We start from the raw sequence: 15,925 nt of genomic DNA, 5'->3' as shown, positions 1-15,925 counted from the left end.
TCATCAAAATATGCTAAAAAAAATACTGGAATTTTGGAACTTTTTGTTAGTTTTATCTTTTTTAGTACAAAACAATCAAATCTTTATAAATAATGATCATGAATCCACCCAATATCAATGTACATTAAAGTTAAAAAAAAATATATATATTTTTTTTTTGTATTGTATTGTTCACTGTTCTACCATGGTCGTTAGCTAGACATCTTTTTCAAATCACTTGTGACGATATTTACAATCATCCCGATAATGGAAATTCACCACGATTGAGGATTGCGAATGTTTTTATCCCAATGCATGATCAAATCCTAATTGTCCCATCCGTACTGTAGCACACACAGTCAGCCTTACCTTTCTGTAGACAATCATATTGGGGGAGTCCTCCTCTGAATCAGCAGTGCCCACACCTCCCTGGTCTCTGGACCCCTCCGCCATTTTCACTCGGTCCTGATGAAGAAAAAGATGAACCACGTTTATGCCACACACACTAAGCATTGGACGGTGGAAGAACATGACGACTCGATAAACATCAGTCAGCATTTTTATTTCCCCTGGTAACTAAGATTCCTCCAGCTTTTATCGTCATGACATTCAGCTGCCAAAATGCATGCTGCTGTCACGGAAATGAGACGCCTGTCACAGACGCGACAGATAAGAGAGCTTAAGGTAGGCTGGTGTAACCTGAATATTAACTAAGCTGCAAAGTCAAGCGCTGAACATCGCCATTTTTACGAGTCAAATAAAAGGATATATCCACATTATAAGTCAAATAAGTAAAATAACGTAAAATAACGCTTTTCAACATTGACATTGAAAAAATATATATGAATAGAGTCAAATATCCAATTAAAAAAAAACTCTTCAACTGGAAACAGGCTGGGAACCAATGCAGTACAGTATCAGCTCAGGGGAGTCAGGATGGCAGTAATTATGTATACAGCACAGATGTGAGCCGACACATGTGGCTGTGAGGAGATGAGTCATCTTTCTTTACAAAAACACTGACGTTCACGGCGAACAAACCCTGACTGAGGTGATACTGAACCGTGGTCAATGTGAGCCGCTATAGTTTTAACTTTTATACTAAGCCACGTATAAAGTGTGGAATCCATTAGCTACAATCATATGATGGTGACCTCAGATCTGCCTGTCGGACTGGAGCGTGATACGGTGGTACAGGGGACTGTGGCTCGAGGCACACCTCCCATGTTGCTAAAAGTCACAGGTTGATGATGGATATATGTCATGATATTATTGGTTGGAACAAGCACGCGTCATATTTTGTTTTAAAGGAATAAAATATGATCAGATTTTGATATAAAAAATACAACAAATATATTTTTTGCACAATGCGACCAGGGATGTGATCTAAAAGGGTTAAAAAGGCATTTTTCATTTCATTGTGACTTTAAGGGATGTTTTTACAACCTGTAACACAGTCCCCATCACTCTTGGCTGTCTCCCCTCTCCTCCCTCCCTCACTCTCTCAGGAGAATGAACTCTGCTTAACTAAGGATTTCCATAAACTATGAAGACGACTGGGCTCCAACGAGCCCCCTTAGTCCTACACTTTGCCGTTTTTATCTCCTGTATGTATTAAACCATTTATTAGTCCCTTAATCATACTGAGGAAAGAGGGGTTAGAGGGTGGATTACAAAAGTTCAACACGTTCATACATTTTTCGGTACTTAAAACACAAGTGCGGGAGGATAAAGCCACCAGGGGAAAAAAAAAACATAATCACACGACTCACTGGGCCTCACTCTTTACTGTGACAGCTATTTGAGTTGGGGGGGAAAAAGAACTGTGATGCGCTATTGAGAGGATAAAGCACAGAGGACACAGATAGCACTTCTTGACAAGCACACATGAGCGGGCACAATGCGAAACATTCATACAATAACTGAATTAATAAGACTGCGTCTTGCCAAGGGCCAGGCGCTAGCAAGGGATTTGGAGCGGTTGAATTATGTAATTGTAGCTGTGCAACGTTACGAGTCGGAACAACCGCAGATAATGGCTCCGGTGGAGAGAGGGGAAAACTGATACAGTTAGAATTCAACGCAACACATGCTTGCACAACAGCGGACGTAAGGTGGCTTTGTCCCCACAGTTGAACACTTTAATCTATTACACCACAGAGCGTGGTGATGTGCATGAGTGAACAAGTAATCATCCGCTCTCGCCTTACTGTTTGTTATTGCCACCAGAAGTGCGGAGTGCTGCACTCCCCACTGGCTAACACGTCTGGGCTCTTTTTTTAGAGCACATTAGACAGCTACACTTTACATCTTCCTCAAGGGCCGTATGGAAGGGCAGGCAGTATGGATTGCATAGCACCTGCTTTAAACAAGCCAATAGGTCCCTTGTGGACAGGAAGCTGTAATTCTAGAGAATAACTTCCTCCCAATTGAGTTGCTCAAGCATGCAAATCAAACTCCCCAGAGAGGATCCGTCCGAGATGCTAATTGAAAGCTTGTGTCAAAGTGAAACAGATGGAATACGGACTGTTGCTGAAACACCGCCAGAGAGCACCAATATGCCCTTGTGTGTGTGTGTGTGTCTCGGCACATGCACAACCTCAAATCTGAGCAAACAACTATTTATGAGGAGACAAACACAAAAGGACACTGCACACACACACACACAGTCACAGTCACAGAGCAGAACCCTCTGCAACGGCTCAAATAAGCAAGCCAATAGTCACCCAGTCAACTGCAACAAACTGAATAAACTACCAAAGAGTTCACACATAAAACCGTGCTCCAGATGCACCCAGAAAGCATATTCCATGTTCAATCTCAGCAGGCGAGCGGTGCAATGCCACATCATTCTGTGACACTTGACAGTTGCTATCACTGAAGCATTCATTACCTTAGAAACAAAATAATGCCTCGTCCGCTTTGTTCCCTCGGTTGGCTCCCCCTTAGCAACAAGCAGCGGGCAGGTTCATGGTATAATTGGCAGAGGGGGAGAGAAGGGGATGAAGAAGACAGGGTGATGAAAGCGGTGAAGCAGCGAGGAAGAGACAGAACGAGAGAGAGAGAGAGAGAGAGAGAGAGAGAGAGAGAGAGAGAAGCCGGCTGGTCACTGCAGTATTCCTCTATTTCTTCTCCTCTTGTTCTTCTCTCTTCACAAGTCCTGCCTTGCCCTGGCAGTTCAGGAGATCCTCACATGTGTGCACCTCGTTCATCCCCCCTCTCCTTCTGTCTGCATGTGCTTGAGTCTGAGCGAGAGCGAAAAAGTGTGTGTGTGTAAGAGAGAGAGGGAGAGAGAGAGAGAGAGAGAGAGAGAGAGGAGGGGGGGCAGGGAGATGTTGTGCAATAGAGAGGCAGATCAAGTTGGAAAAGGGGGAGGGATGAAGGAATTAGAGAGAATATAAAGAGGAAAATAGAGGGAGGAAAAAGACAGACAGAGCATGTGTGTGTGTGTGTGTGTGTGTGTGTGTGTGTGTGTGTGAGCAGTGGATAAACAGTGTAGAGGAAAGGAGGACAGAGAGATGCACACTGCAGCAGCGCCCACTGATGCTGAAAATGAGAAACATTTCATTAGGATATTGAAATGCTGATATAAAAACAAGTTACTGTTACCGAGCACACACACACACACACACAGATGCAGGCTCTCAATATATATTCCAGACTCTTTGAGCAAGCAACCTCAGAGATAACGCTTTTCAATTTCCACTCAAAGCTTGTGTGTGAAGCTTGTTTTCTGATCCAAAGTTAGACACGTTTCTTTATCCCTCTTGCATTCCTACAAATTCCATTTTTGTGCTTGAGGATGGCAAACACGCACTCTATTTCTGTCTCGAGCATTTCCCCTCTTGCATGTCTGTGTTCTCCTCCTTCCCTATCTCTTCATGGAAAGTCTGGAATCAGTCAAGCTTAAATGGCAAACCCCGGACGAATGAACCTTTTTTTTTTTCCCCCTCCTGCAATAAATGAGATCCCAAAAGCCCCCGAGGAGGATACTCCAGAAATACATGGCATGGCCAATTTGTGAATGCATGCATGCAAAGTGAACACACAAAGATGCTCACGTCCAAATGTTTGTGTTGGCAGAACCAGCTGACCAGTTTCTTTGAGAAGTGTGCCGATAACGAAGCAGAGGTCCCGGCTTCGTCGCTTTTGGAAAATATTTGAGGCGCTTCAAATATTCCTCACAAACCGAGAAGACCTTGAATGAACAAACCAAACTAAACAAGCTAAACAAACGAGAAGCCCAATTTTCTTCGTGCCAAAGCAGTTGAAGTTAGGAAAATTCAAAACTGCTGTTCTCAGTAAATGTGGTAACCAAGGGAAACGGAGGTCACACACCCACATGAGTGGCGTTGCCTATTAGAGAGTGAAACCATTCTTCGGCCCACGGTACTTACCCCACACATTCCTCTAATACTGTGAAAAGAGCAAGTACTGTATATTATAGTATTATACCCCCCCCTCACACCACCACCACCAACATACACAGATATCAAGCAATATGGCACAACGACACATCCCCACAGATTAAAACAAGTCACACATATGACCCACACTGACCTGCGATCAGCATATCTTCCTGTCCCGTGAGCTGCTCCGGCATTATGGAGCGCCATCATTAACAAGATGACTGACAGACAGGCAGACACCGACAGACAGACAGGGACTTCTCTAATCTGCTGGGGGCCAGCCCTGCTATAATCTGCATTAATGCTTCATTATTGAGCAGCCTGTTCACAGCTACACCACCGCCAGAGAGCAATACAACCGCACACACTGATATTATTATTGAGGGAAGATATTTGAACGTTTCTGGCTTATTTTACAACAATATTTTACATGGACATGTTTGATGAAAGAGATACTGTTGACCTCATCTCATTGAAAATGTATCAGGAGGGCAAAAGTCTCATTCTGTGCAGAAAGTGTTCTGAAGTTGAGCTAAAGTTAATATGAGGCGTCAGCAATCTGAGTAGGACGTCGATATCTCCCAGTCTCATTAATATGAAATCCCCTCTTTTTTTAGGCATGCTGGCAGCGTGGCTCTAGGGAAGGTAATTGGTCAGTCAGCTAAAATATCTCATTAAATGTTGGATGGTAGCCATGAAACTTGTTACAGATATCCCAGGCCCCCTGGAGGATATATCCCAATTCACTAGTATCAAGGTCAAAATGTTTGGTCCATGCCCAGACACCTTAGCACAACTTTGTGTTAAATGCTAGCGAACGTTAGCACAACAGGCTAAACCAGCTAAATACCAGCGTCAATACTAAACAGAGGATGTTAGCATTGACACAGACATTACATTGGAGGTCGAAGTAAAGCCCAGCAGAGCTGCTGTGGAGGGAAAGCAGGGAATTTAACGCTGAAAAGACGAAACTGAAACTGAAGCCTCACATTATCTTCACCTTAGCCATTTTCCACCTCTTCCATTTGAATCTCATCAGAATATGACCCCTTCAGGGACAGTAGGGACAACTGTAAACTACCAGCCGCTCTCTCAACGTAGGCCTGTGGGTATTATTAGTAGTATTATGTGAAAACATGTGAGCGTATACTTTAGTATAGTTGACTTATTATCCCCCAAAAAGGGAAAGATAAAAAAACAAACGAACAAAAACAAACAACATGGCTGCACATCTCTGCAAGACATCCCAGTCCAGTCATTGCTTGGACCCATGAATGGCTCATCTTCATCCGGGTGTCTGTCAGGTCGTCGTCATAAATCAATCTGTCTGATTGAGGCTCGTCTGTGTCAAGGCGACTCGTGTAATCACGTCTAAGTGGAAAAACAGCAGCTCTCTGTTAATCACAATACAACAGCTGTCAGCCACCTCCTGCCAGGCCACTGACAGGTATCCATTTACTCCGGAAGACACATCAGAAGGACTTCCTGTTTTTGTCTGACTTTTTTAAATTTTTTATTAAAGATCTCCACCTTGAATTCCATATTAATGTTGTGTAAATATATATCTGCCACACAAAAAGACCACCCTGTGAGACAAAATGTAATTCAACAAAATATCTTTAATAGATATAAACATTTTTTACACAACACAGCTCAGTGGAAACGGAATCACATGCTGTCACACATGTTAAAAAAATGAAGGTGGCAGGGGCGATCTGCTGTGCTCGGGGCCTGTGACTCATCCGTCTGAGTCCGGCTCATGGTCTTTGTCCTGTCTTATGCCTCCCCCCATTTATCTTTCACATTGCTCATTTCACTCTCCACTATATCCAAGCCAAGAAAGCAGAAATAGATAAAAAAAATAATCTTAAAAAATAAGAATGAAGGTGCAAATTCTGATGAATATCAAATTGTCCTTATATACAGTTGCACAGTATCGGAGTACAAAAGGAAACGTTAATGAGGCTTAAATAGGGACCATGTGTGGTGATCTGCAGACCAGGTTCAGGTCGGGTTTACAAGCAGATTTACACACTACAGAGATCTCTGTAGCAGGAATTTCAGGATTTACACAATATTTATGTAACCATATATCGAACAGTACCGATTTAATCTAGTGAGAAAATAAGGATCAGATTGAGGCCTTTAAGCATGCTATGGATGGAGGACATGATGTCAACACTAGGTGGCGATGTCAATCAATCCACTGCATAAACCGTAAGGTAATACAAATCTGTATTTTAGTTTAGAGTCAGCTTTCTCCTATTGAAAACTCAGTTTGGATTTAAAGTGTGTATATATTCTGATATAGAAGTCCGACCATTATAAGTACATGCAGATATCTGCATAACTGCACATTTTTTTCTTGGCCATCATCTTTGTCATAAATACTCTTTACATATCCTATCAAGGGCAGATGTGAGAAAATAAATGTTAACATCATATATTTACAATAATCTGAATAAGTGACACTGTCGGTGTCTATCTTTATGGCACGTATACTGTTCTGTGACTTTACAATATATATTCTTTTCATCAGCTTGTGACCAGTAGTCCTTTACAAGTTTTACTTGCTTTTAACCCTTGAGAAGTTAAACATTTGACACGCTTCTTATTACATAGGCATTACAGACTTGACCTTACAGTGTTTACAGTTGTGCTATGCAGGAGGTCTGTCTGTGTGTACCTACCTACACCGGGACTGAAAAAGCATCGTGTCTTATGGGGGATGACATCACCCGTCATCTTTTCTTTTGGTCAGTAATAAAAAATATGCAGTGATATCACTGAATTGGGAAAAACGGAACAGCAATTACTTTACAACACACTGTCACTTAATTCTTTAAATGTAAAAAGAAATGTAACCCTCTATCAGAGGAATGTGGGATTATTTTTCACCAACTCTTGCATGGGAGGAACACATTTTATATTGTGTTCGTGATTTTTAATTGGAAAAATCTGTTCGCTTGTAATCAATTAGGTTAGCTGGGGAGATTAATGGGAAGAGTCATTTTAAATCCCTTTAGGTTAGTTTCGACATCTTGCTGCCTCTGACATGCAGGGGTACCAACAATCCATTAGGTCGGACACAAAGCAAGTGAAATTCTGAGCTAGGGAGTGCATGCTGCTCAAAAATCGAGACGCACAGCTGTTATACTGCTCTTTTTTCATCTATTCCCCCCTGATCTTTCCCAAAAGGCTTTCATGGTGATTACACCACAGATCCACAAGGCTGAAGACGGATGACGTGTAAGTCCATGGTGGCACTGGTTTGTGAAAGCCCAAGAGAAACAGTTCATGTTGTGAGTTTTTTTTATAAGTAATCCGGTTGTGTGTGCAACACCGAAGTTTCAGATCAGTTTGAGTAGTGGTCAAACTCCTAACGTAGAGCAGTCTGCAGCCGTGTGCATCAGTTCATGTCGATGGTGTTAAAGACCCACTCTGTGAACTTCTTGAGCTTGGCGGAGGCGCTGTACGACTCCTCCAGGAGACGCTGGTTGTCCTCCCGCAGGCTCTGGATCTGAGCCTGCAGTGACGCCTTGGCATCCTTTTCCTGGTGGCAAAAAAAGACGTGTGAGCAGCAGTGTGATCTAAGTTTTACTTTTGATGCGATTTCATTTCATCGACAGTGCTTCTGTACAACATTGGCAAGAAGATGCTTCCCAGTTCTGTACAGGTTTATTACAAATCCATGTCTAAGAATACCATTATAAGAAATTAAAAAACAAGCTCTGAAAATGTTTTCACCTAGTTTTTGAATAGGGCTGTCTGCAGAACAATAGCTTCTTGATATCTACTTATTGTACATAAAGCCCTGTTTAAAACAAGTAACAATTAACAAACAGATATCACATGTCGTCAGTCTCAGTCTGTGTTGTTTTAAGAGATTTCAACCTTATTGAAAGGAGACTCACCTTCTTCAAGTCCTCCTGTAGCCCCTTCACCATTGATTCCAGCTGGCTGACCTTCCCCATCAGGCAGGCTGGAGTCTCTCTGTAAAAAGGGGACAACCAGGACATTAGCTGGAACAAACAAACATGAGAGTGAAGCAGTGGTTAAAGCTGCACCACCTTTGAAGTCCTGTGGAGGTTCACTTTCATTTCTGACACTACAGTTGCTGATTTGACTCTTTAGCATGCAGTCAACCAGAGTAGAGGAGTAGTTAGTGACATCAGCTGCTGTGGTGTTGCACTGGCGTGAAATATGGAGGGACTTCTATGGTACAATGCTGGACACCAGTGGATTAAAGCAAACGCTGGTCCCCGGCCATGAACCCGAGGCCTCTTACCCTGGCGAGGGCTGTCTCAGCGGGGCTGCCTGAGGCTCAGCCTGCTGGGGGCTGGTGGCTGCTGCAATCTCAGCCATGGAGCTCTCCTCTTGGGCTGCTAGGAAGACTAGCCTCTGCTCTGAATAAAAAAAAACAGTTAAAAGATGTATTATTAGACTTGGAGAGAGAACATATGGACCAACTGTGCCATCTTCTGGTGAGAAGGATGATGGCAGTTGGGTTTTTCAGCCACACCTACCACCAGAAAAGCAATGTCAGTCATTAACCTTCACTTCCAATGATTTTGGGGAGGAAATCAAATCAAAATGTGTGCCTACCCTCAAAAGCCTTGGCAGCATCTACCAGATGGGCCCAGTCCAGCGGGCGATCTTCCCCAGTGTCAGGCAGTGGCATGAGGGCAGCGTCCTGCAGCTGCTGCCTCTTCCTCTCCTGTTCCAGATCTGTGCTCTCTGGGGCTGACAAGTCTCCTGGGAAGGAGAAACGGAAGAGTAAAACACAGCGGACAGCATTTGTATCTGTTCTCCCATGACAGAAAAACAGAGACATTTGACAACCAACAGCGATGCTACATTTAAACTGAGATCGGTGTCTATTTTATGTTTTTTTAGATTACGTTTTCAAACCTTATTATCCAAGACATTATCATACTTCATTACTTTTGTTCCATCTTCAAAAAAAAAAACATCCACAGGAATATGTATCACACTGCTATGATCAGCTATTAAGACTGAACATTCACCCAGGGATTTGTGCGACGCTCGTCGGCTTGGTCCGTGGCGGGTGGTGGGTGAGCGTGGCATGGTGGAGCAGCTGAACAGAAGGTCAGTAGGCGTGTCGCGCTGCCCACTGCCGGACGGCTCCCTCTGCCCGCTGTAAATACTCTCGTCCGACAGGGTTCTCTGGAGGGAGCGACGAGTGGGAGGCGGACCCGGAAACAACGGCTTCAGATCAGGATGGAAAGAGACAAGTGACAGGACACAGGTAAAACAAAGAGGAAGATATCACAAATGCAAATTTGTAATCCTATTCGGCTGTTTATTGTACCGCTAAACAAAAACATATGCACAGGAATCACTGTAGACAGCCTTCCTCAGTACCTTCTCTTCGTTTGTAGTTGGTGGGGGGCTGTCGAGTGTGATGAGCTTCTTCAAGTCTTCTTCCAGGCTGGACTTGGCAGTGTTGCGCTGGGGCGACTGGGAGCCCCGGAGATTGGCCCTGAGCTGCGGCTGACCACCCAGCAGACCATCGCTCTGGTGCCGTCTGGAGAGGAAAGCAAGATTTAACTCAGAGCGGTAATACTTAATTACAAATAACACACATTATATAGAAAATGGGAAAGGTAATGGAGGTAGTAGCGAATTATTGTGATTAAATGTCAGTAGTGGATGGGAATCTGGGAATGATAAGAGCTGCAATTATTCTCTGTGATATTAACATGGCCCTGACACGACACATAACTGATTCACAAGGTGTGATCGTTTGAGTGGCTCTGCAGTGTGAAAATAACAGTTGCCATCAACCATGAGTGATGCAATTGTCCTTTGGGCCAAACAATGAGGCGTATGCTGCCTTGAAAGAATGAAAAAGGGCTGTTATATTTAGTAGCCCTCTCAGGGAACCAGACAAAAAATCTGTTTCAAATACAGTTTCACCACATGGTGGCAGTATTGGTTAACTTTAAAAATAAATAACTAGGTGAGCAGTCTGTGAGAGAAACAATAACAAAATATTCACATTCCCAATCGACAGAGGGACTAATATTAACACTTAATGATCATTTTCTGAAAATGCAGCACAGCAGGAGACACAGTTAACCTTCTTACTTGCGAGTGTTGCCAAAGTCCACAGAGTTGACGGTTCCCCCAGGTTTCCTCCAGCCAATCAGGTACTTCGAGGTGGCTCCTTGACGAGGGTAGAAACTCTTAGAGGATGAAGGTGATGTAGGTGAGGTGGATGCAGCAGCGGCCTCGTCTTGCCCCTGGTCCATCGGACTCCCTGAGTTGCCAGAACTGAGTGTGCTGGAGCAAAAGGGAGGGAGGTGAGACATGTGTCCAGACTGCTTATGTTAAGGTTTTAATTGTTTCATTTGATTCTTTCCTTGGTTCAGTTAGTGTGTAGCAGTTTCATTGAAACTACTCGCATATATAAACAGAAGACAAACAGATTCTCTTAGAAACCCTGAGTTAACCTGCTCCATCACTACATTTCTTACCATCGCTGCATAACTGATGCCTTAAGATAAAAACAAATAGGACACACTGTCCTTGCACATTATTTTCAACTTGCAACTTCAAATAACATTTCTCCATAGTTTGACATAAAAGCTTGAATTTTCAAACAGAAAGTTTTGTGCCTGCATGCTGGCGTGCATGTGCATGCACATAGTATAAAACAAAGCTGCCAATGTACAGGTCTGGTGGAACAGAGTTATTTCTGGCTGAGTGAAGAGGAGACGGTGGAAAAGCTTTAGTTGATTCAAAAGGAAGTGGGATTTAGAGGGAACCGTGCTGAGCTCACAGTCTGCATTTCTAGCAACTTCAAGCACTTTCTATCATGGATACTGGTAGAAGCAGATACGTGCAAATGCAAAACCACAGACACAGACACACACAGACACAGACAGACACAGACACACACACACAGACTTTCATTCTTCTCTCCCTCGGTGTAATGCCATACCGCAGTGCTTTGGACTTTTGCATCTGGGATGGTACAGGATATATCTGGACTACAATGAATCAGCCTATTTGATGAAACATTAATGCAAAGCCACAAATTCCTCAGCTGACGCAAACAGAACAGTAGCACACCTGGAGTGGGAGGCGGCATCACTCTGGCTGTAGGCGCCACTATCAGGAACTGGGGGAAAGGCTGATGGACTCTTCGCTGGGATCTCGCTGCCTCCGATGGCAACAAGAGAGTCTGGTGTTGGAGGTGAGGAGTCTTCGGACCTCTGGCTGGCTGTGGTCTCATCCTGCCATGGGACTTTGTCTTTGGCCCTGAAGGCACCGGTGGAGGAAGCCGTGCTGCTTTGTGTAGCGGTGAAGGAGGTGGCATCGATGCCGCTGTCAGTGGACGTCCCCTGCAGATAGCCGTTGAGCTCGAGATCGATCCGCACTCCTGAACGTGAGCCGACTTCGTACCACTTCTCGTCGCTGTGAGCGGAGCTGGAGGCGTTGCTCGAGAGTGTGTTGCTGCTGGACTGGCTGGATGAATACGGGGCGTCCGGCTGTTTCGGGATGACAAATCAAATTACAAGCTCAATCACTGTCATTATTTAAGGACTTTGCTCCGTTGCAGGCTGGTATACACATATTGTAGCTCCTAATCAAATGCACACGACCATGACCAGCCTGGCAACCACAGGGTCTTCTTGATTAACTCGTTAACCACCATCACATATGAGCGATGGGATTACATACAGGAAGGTGCTTGTTGATTCTGGCTCACCTTAGTGCTTTTGTTAGGAGACACGTGGCTGCCCTGCTCTGATGACTGGAGTCGCGGAATCACCACCTTGGAAACCACAGTGTCTGTCAGAAGCAAAGACATATGGGTAATGAGCTCAGTTGAAAAGTGAGAGCACGGTAAACAGGTTTTATTTTACATTATTAGAGTTTGGAGCTCCTCTTACCTGCACTGGTTTTGTCCCTCTCCCCAGTTCGAGACCATCCAACACTAGAGCTAGAGCACGCTTTGATCCCATTGGCCCCCTCACCTCCCACCTGTCGCACAGATGACACAGGGGACTGGCAGTTGTTGTTATTAAACCTAGAGGGAAGATGAGGAAGGTCACCTACGTTGCCAGGGGGCCAATTAAGTATAATGTAACCCATAGTGAGCGGCAGAAGAACTTACCCATCAGGCATAGACTTCTGCCTCCACTGGTTGGTGCTCGTGGTGTCGGTGTAGGGGATGCTGGAAGGAGAGTTGGTGTTTTGCTGTGTGCGGCCCATCACGATGGAGCAGGCGAGGGCGTAGTTGTCGTTCCCCGGGGAGTATCTGTGACGGCGCAGGAATGTAATTAAAAACTGCACAAAGTGCTGCAGGCATACAGCTTTGTGTTCAGTAAGTTTCATAACAGCATCATATTCATTATGTGACCTTTTGGGGTTGAGGGGTCGCCCGTCGCTCGACACACTTCGGGGAATAGCAGCGGAGTTGCGGTCGGTGAAGTCTGTGGGCGGGGCCTTGATGAGCGTTCCTCCTGTGCCAGCGGCGCGTGTTTGAGGGCTGGATGAGGTGCGTGGCCACTTGGTGTTGTTGTTGGTGGGGCGGAAAGGGAACTTTAACTCGTAGGGCATGCCCTCCTTGTGGTTCTTGTAATCCACAAGCGGCATGTGGTAGATTTCTGAGCAGCCTCTGTTTGCAAACAAAGTGTTCACAGTTAGAAAGGGACAGCCGCAAAAGGCCACAGGCAACTGCATAAAGCAGAGTTTAGGATCATCTCTATCCACTCTACCTGCGTGGCGTGGAGTCCTCGTGTGGCGGGATGATGACCACCTTGACGGTAACGGAGGTCCTGAGCAGGTCGATCATCTGCTCGTGAGACAGCGACGCCACCGAAACCTTGCAAATCTCCACCAATCGGCTGCCCTGCCTGAGCCCAGCCTGCCAAGCGTAGCCATAGGGCTCCACCTCGGCAACAATGCCCTCAAAGTTGACATGGAAGCCCAGCTGGCCCAGAGCGTTACGGCGCAGGGTCATCTCTGTGGTCTGGCTGCCCTTGGTCAACAGCTACAAAACAGATAAGAGAGAGGGAGTGGAGGTGAGACGAATCAGAAAAAAAGTGCATCGGACTAGCTGTATTCTCACCCCAGCTGAGGCACATATCTCAGTCACATACTATGAATACTAAGCACTTGAATTTAAATTATTCAGCACACTCCCATGACAGCAGACTACCATTATGTCAGGGTCTTCCTCTACCTATGGGCAGTTATCTGATAGTAAATAGTACGTAGAATAGTAAGAATTGAGTTCCAGCTTTATTCCCACTGCGGAGAAGGGCACGTGCCAACACTGGCAGCAGGCAACAGTAAATCTTTACCTCGTTTACCGTCAGAGAGAAATGCAGTGTCGGCAGAATCATCCAAATGCCTCATCAAAAAGCACTGCTGTACCTACACCACACCGAAAACCTCAGTAATGATATCAAATCGCCAAATGACTGTGTATTGTGCTCAGCCTGACTTATAATCATAGAGTCAACACAACAGCTGTGGCTTTTTGGTGACTGTATAATTTGAGGCTACGCCCTTATGTTGCTATAATATTTCGCCGTACTGCCGTTGTCAAGGAAGCGGAGAGATATAACATACACATCAGAGGACTGGAAGTCACGGATACCACTGAAAGAGCACTTCTGCCTGCATACCTGTTGGCTGGCTACATGGATCCTCCAAAAAGCCCTGAACTGTGTACTCATCGACACTGGCTGCTTCATTGTGAAATATATGCTTATTCCACCGTCTTATTCAGGTATTGGACATGCTTTTCAGGTAACTAGTTAAATGTAAATGTCATGATAAACGTATGCATTAGTGATTAGATAGTGATCAAGGACAGAGCGTGTTCATTAAAAGCAGAGATGGGGTGTGTGGCTCTGTGTAACCTCAGAGAGCTGCAGCAGATGGTATGAGATACACTGTCAGACAGTAGTAGTGTCCCACTGACCTCCAGTCTCTTGACAACCTCTCCAAAGTCTTCCGTGTTGTTATTGATGGAGCGCAGTGACACGCTCTCGCCACGCTCATAGTAGATCTTCATGGAGGCGGGGCTCCCAGTTGACCAACCGATCACATCGCGCGTGGCGCAGTTGAACACGACGGCTTTGGCCTCCTGATCCAACAGGATGATGAAGTCATTTGAAATGGCCAACAGGCATTCGCGTTCAGCCCCGGCGACCTGATCTTCGGCGTGAACCTGCCAGGTCACGGCCCCCAGGCTCCGCAGCTCCGCCCCGCTGTACGGACGCACCTTCTCCCGGCGTTTGTGCGCCAGAGAGATGAAGGGGAACTTCCCAGTGGGTTCTACTGGAGTGCTGGTCACATGACGCTCGGCCAAGTCTCGAAGATACTCCTGCCGTGTGCGCGTCGCCATGGCACCAAACTTATCTGACTTGTGGGCCGCGTTCTCAGCGTTGATGACTTTGCCCAACAGGAAGTCCCTGAAGACAGTGGACTTGGGGAAGGTCACGCCCTTGGGGATTGGTGGGCCAAAGGAGGGAACGTCCTGGGAACGTGTGACAGCCACACTGCAGAAAGGGAAAACGAGAGGAAGGGTTTGAGTTTTGTGTCATAAAATTATTGTTTTTTTAAAGGTTGTGGAAATATAAAGGAAAACTAAAAATTCAGACAAATGCATCAAAGTAGAATTAAATCATATGAAATAGAAATAGTATGAAACACAATAAAATGTTACGCTTAAAACTGAAACATGACAAGTAAACACTTAAAGTCAACATGACTTATTTCCATGATGGTCAAATAACTGGGAAAAAGTTACATTTCAGTAACAAACAGCACAGCAGAGACATCTTTACATAGTTTCCCTGAAGGTATTGTTGCCTTTGACCTGTTTCACTAGTCGGTATGAAGGAGGTTGTTCCTACAGGCAAGGCTCTCCTCTTGTTACCCTCTTCTGCTCCTATTCCATTTGCACACAATGGCTGTGCTTGGGAGTTGAATTACAATAAATTAGTTAGCAGGTGTAGGTATTGTTGTATTGTTGTTCTCATTCTTGTTGTTCATAAGATCATCTCGGTGTAGAACAAATTCAGCGGAGTGTTTTTAAACATATTGGGATTAATTTACCAATTGGTACAACACTCAGTTGGCAGCATGTTTATACACACTATAGCTGCATACGGAGCTTGTGCACACATACAGTAAATCGGTAGCATATACTCTAAGAACATTAGTGCATGAAAACCGAGCCATGGTATTGGATAAGCTGATGTGACAGCCCTGACAAGTCTCCACCCAGTCCATTCAACAAATAACAGTCATAGCCTTAGGCAGAAATGTTGTGAACTACGCCTGACTACACCCGGAATATAAATTCTATACATCCAATCACAGTTGACAAGCCGGCTCGCAGTGCTGCCACCCTGCCACTCTCTGCTACATCATGGTATGGAGAAGCGGTGCTGCGGCTGGAGCTAGCAAGCACAAACAGCCCACGTTTCCTAAACAAAGGTCTAGTTATGCAATCCGCCTCGCTGGCCCCGTGTGACTTTCAGGCAGTG

The 15,925-nt window shown here is 45.0% G+C and overlaps 2 protein-coding genes across 3 annotated transcripts in view; both read right to left on the bottom strand.

The window, feature by feature from the left end:
- Positions 1 to 4,594, bottom strand: part of LOC311015510 (regulator of G-protein signaling 6-like) — a 38,490-nt gene extending 33,896 nt beyond the window's left edge. For both annotated transcript variants that reach the window (XM_084012793.1, XM_084012794.1), the window contains exons 1-3: positions 4,540 to 4,594; positions 2,873 to 3,525; positions 349 to 444 (exon numbers count right to left, since the gene is read on the bottom strand). In XM_084012793.1, the coding sequence (XP_083868919.1) occupies positions 349 to 432 (84 nt within the window). In that variant the 5' untranslated portion in view covers positions 433 to 444; positions 2,873 to 3,525; positions 4,540 to 4,594. The remainder of the gene's footprint in view (positions 1 to 348; positions 445 to 2,872; positions 3,526 to 4,539) is intronic.
- Positions 4,595 to 5,987: 1,393 nt separating this feature from the next.
- The window catches only part of LOC311015575 (signal-induced proliferation-associated 1-like protein 1), a 31,571-nt gene continuing 21,633 nt past the window's right edge, over positions 5,988 to 15,925 (bottom strand). Inside the window, exons 8-21 of the mRNA XM_084012916.1 lie at positions 14,353 to 14,932; positions 13,139 to 13,413; positions 12,781 to 13,038; positions 12,535 to 12,678; positions 12,311 to 12,447; positions 12,127 to 12,209; positions 11,487 to 11,905; positions 10,500 to 10,694; positions 9,774 to 9,936; positions 9,416 to 9,617; positions 8,994 to 9,143; positions 8,677 to 8,794; positions 8,303 to 8,381; positions 5,988 to 7,941 (exon numbers count right to left, since the gene is read on the bottom strand). Of these exons, the coding sequence (XP_083869042.1) occupies positions 7,798 to 7,941; positions 8,303 to 8,381; positions 8,677 to 8,794; positions 8,994 to 9,143; positions 9,416 to 9,617; positions 9,774 to 9,936; positions 10,500 to 10,694; positions 11,487 to 11,905; positions 12,127 to 12,209; positions 12,311 to 12,447; positions 12,535 to 12,678; positions 12,781 to 13,038; positions 13,139 to 13,413; positions 14,353 to 14,932 (2,947 nt within the window). The 3' untranslated portion in view covers positions 5,988 to 7,797. The remainder of the gene's footprint in view (positions 7,942 to 8,302; positions 8,382 to 8,676; positions 8,795 to 8,993; positions 9,144 to 9,415; positions 9,618 to 9,773; positions 9,937 to 10,499; positions 10,695 to 11,486; positions 11,906 to 12,126; positions 12,210 to 12,310; positions 12,448 to 12,534; positions 12,679 to 12,780; positions 13,039 to 13,138; positions 13,414 to 14,352; positions 14,933 to 15,925) is intronic.

This window comes from Eutrigla gurnardus (assembly GCF_963514095.1).
Source record: "Eutrigla gurnardus genome assembly, chromosome: 7".
NCBI classification, from domain to species: domain Eukaryota; kingdom Metazoa; phylum Chordata; class Actinopteri; order Perciformes; family Triglidae; genus Eutrigla; species Eutrigla gurnardus.
This window is presented reverse-complemented; position numbering and strand designations above follow the sequence as displayed.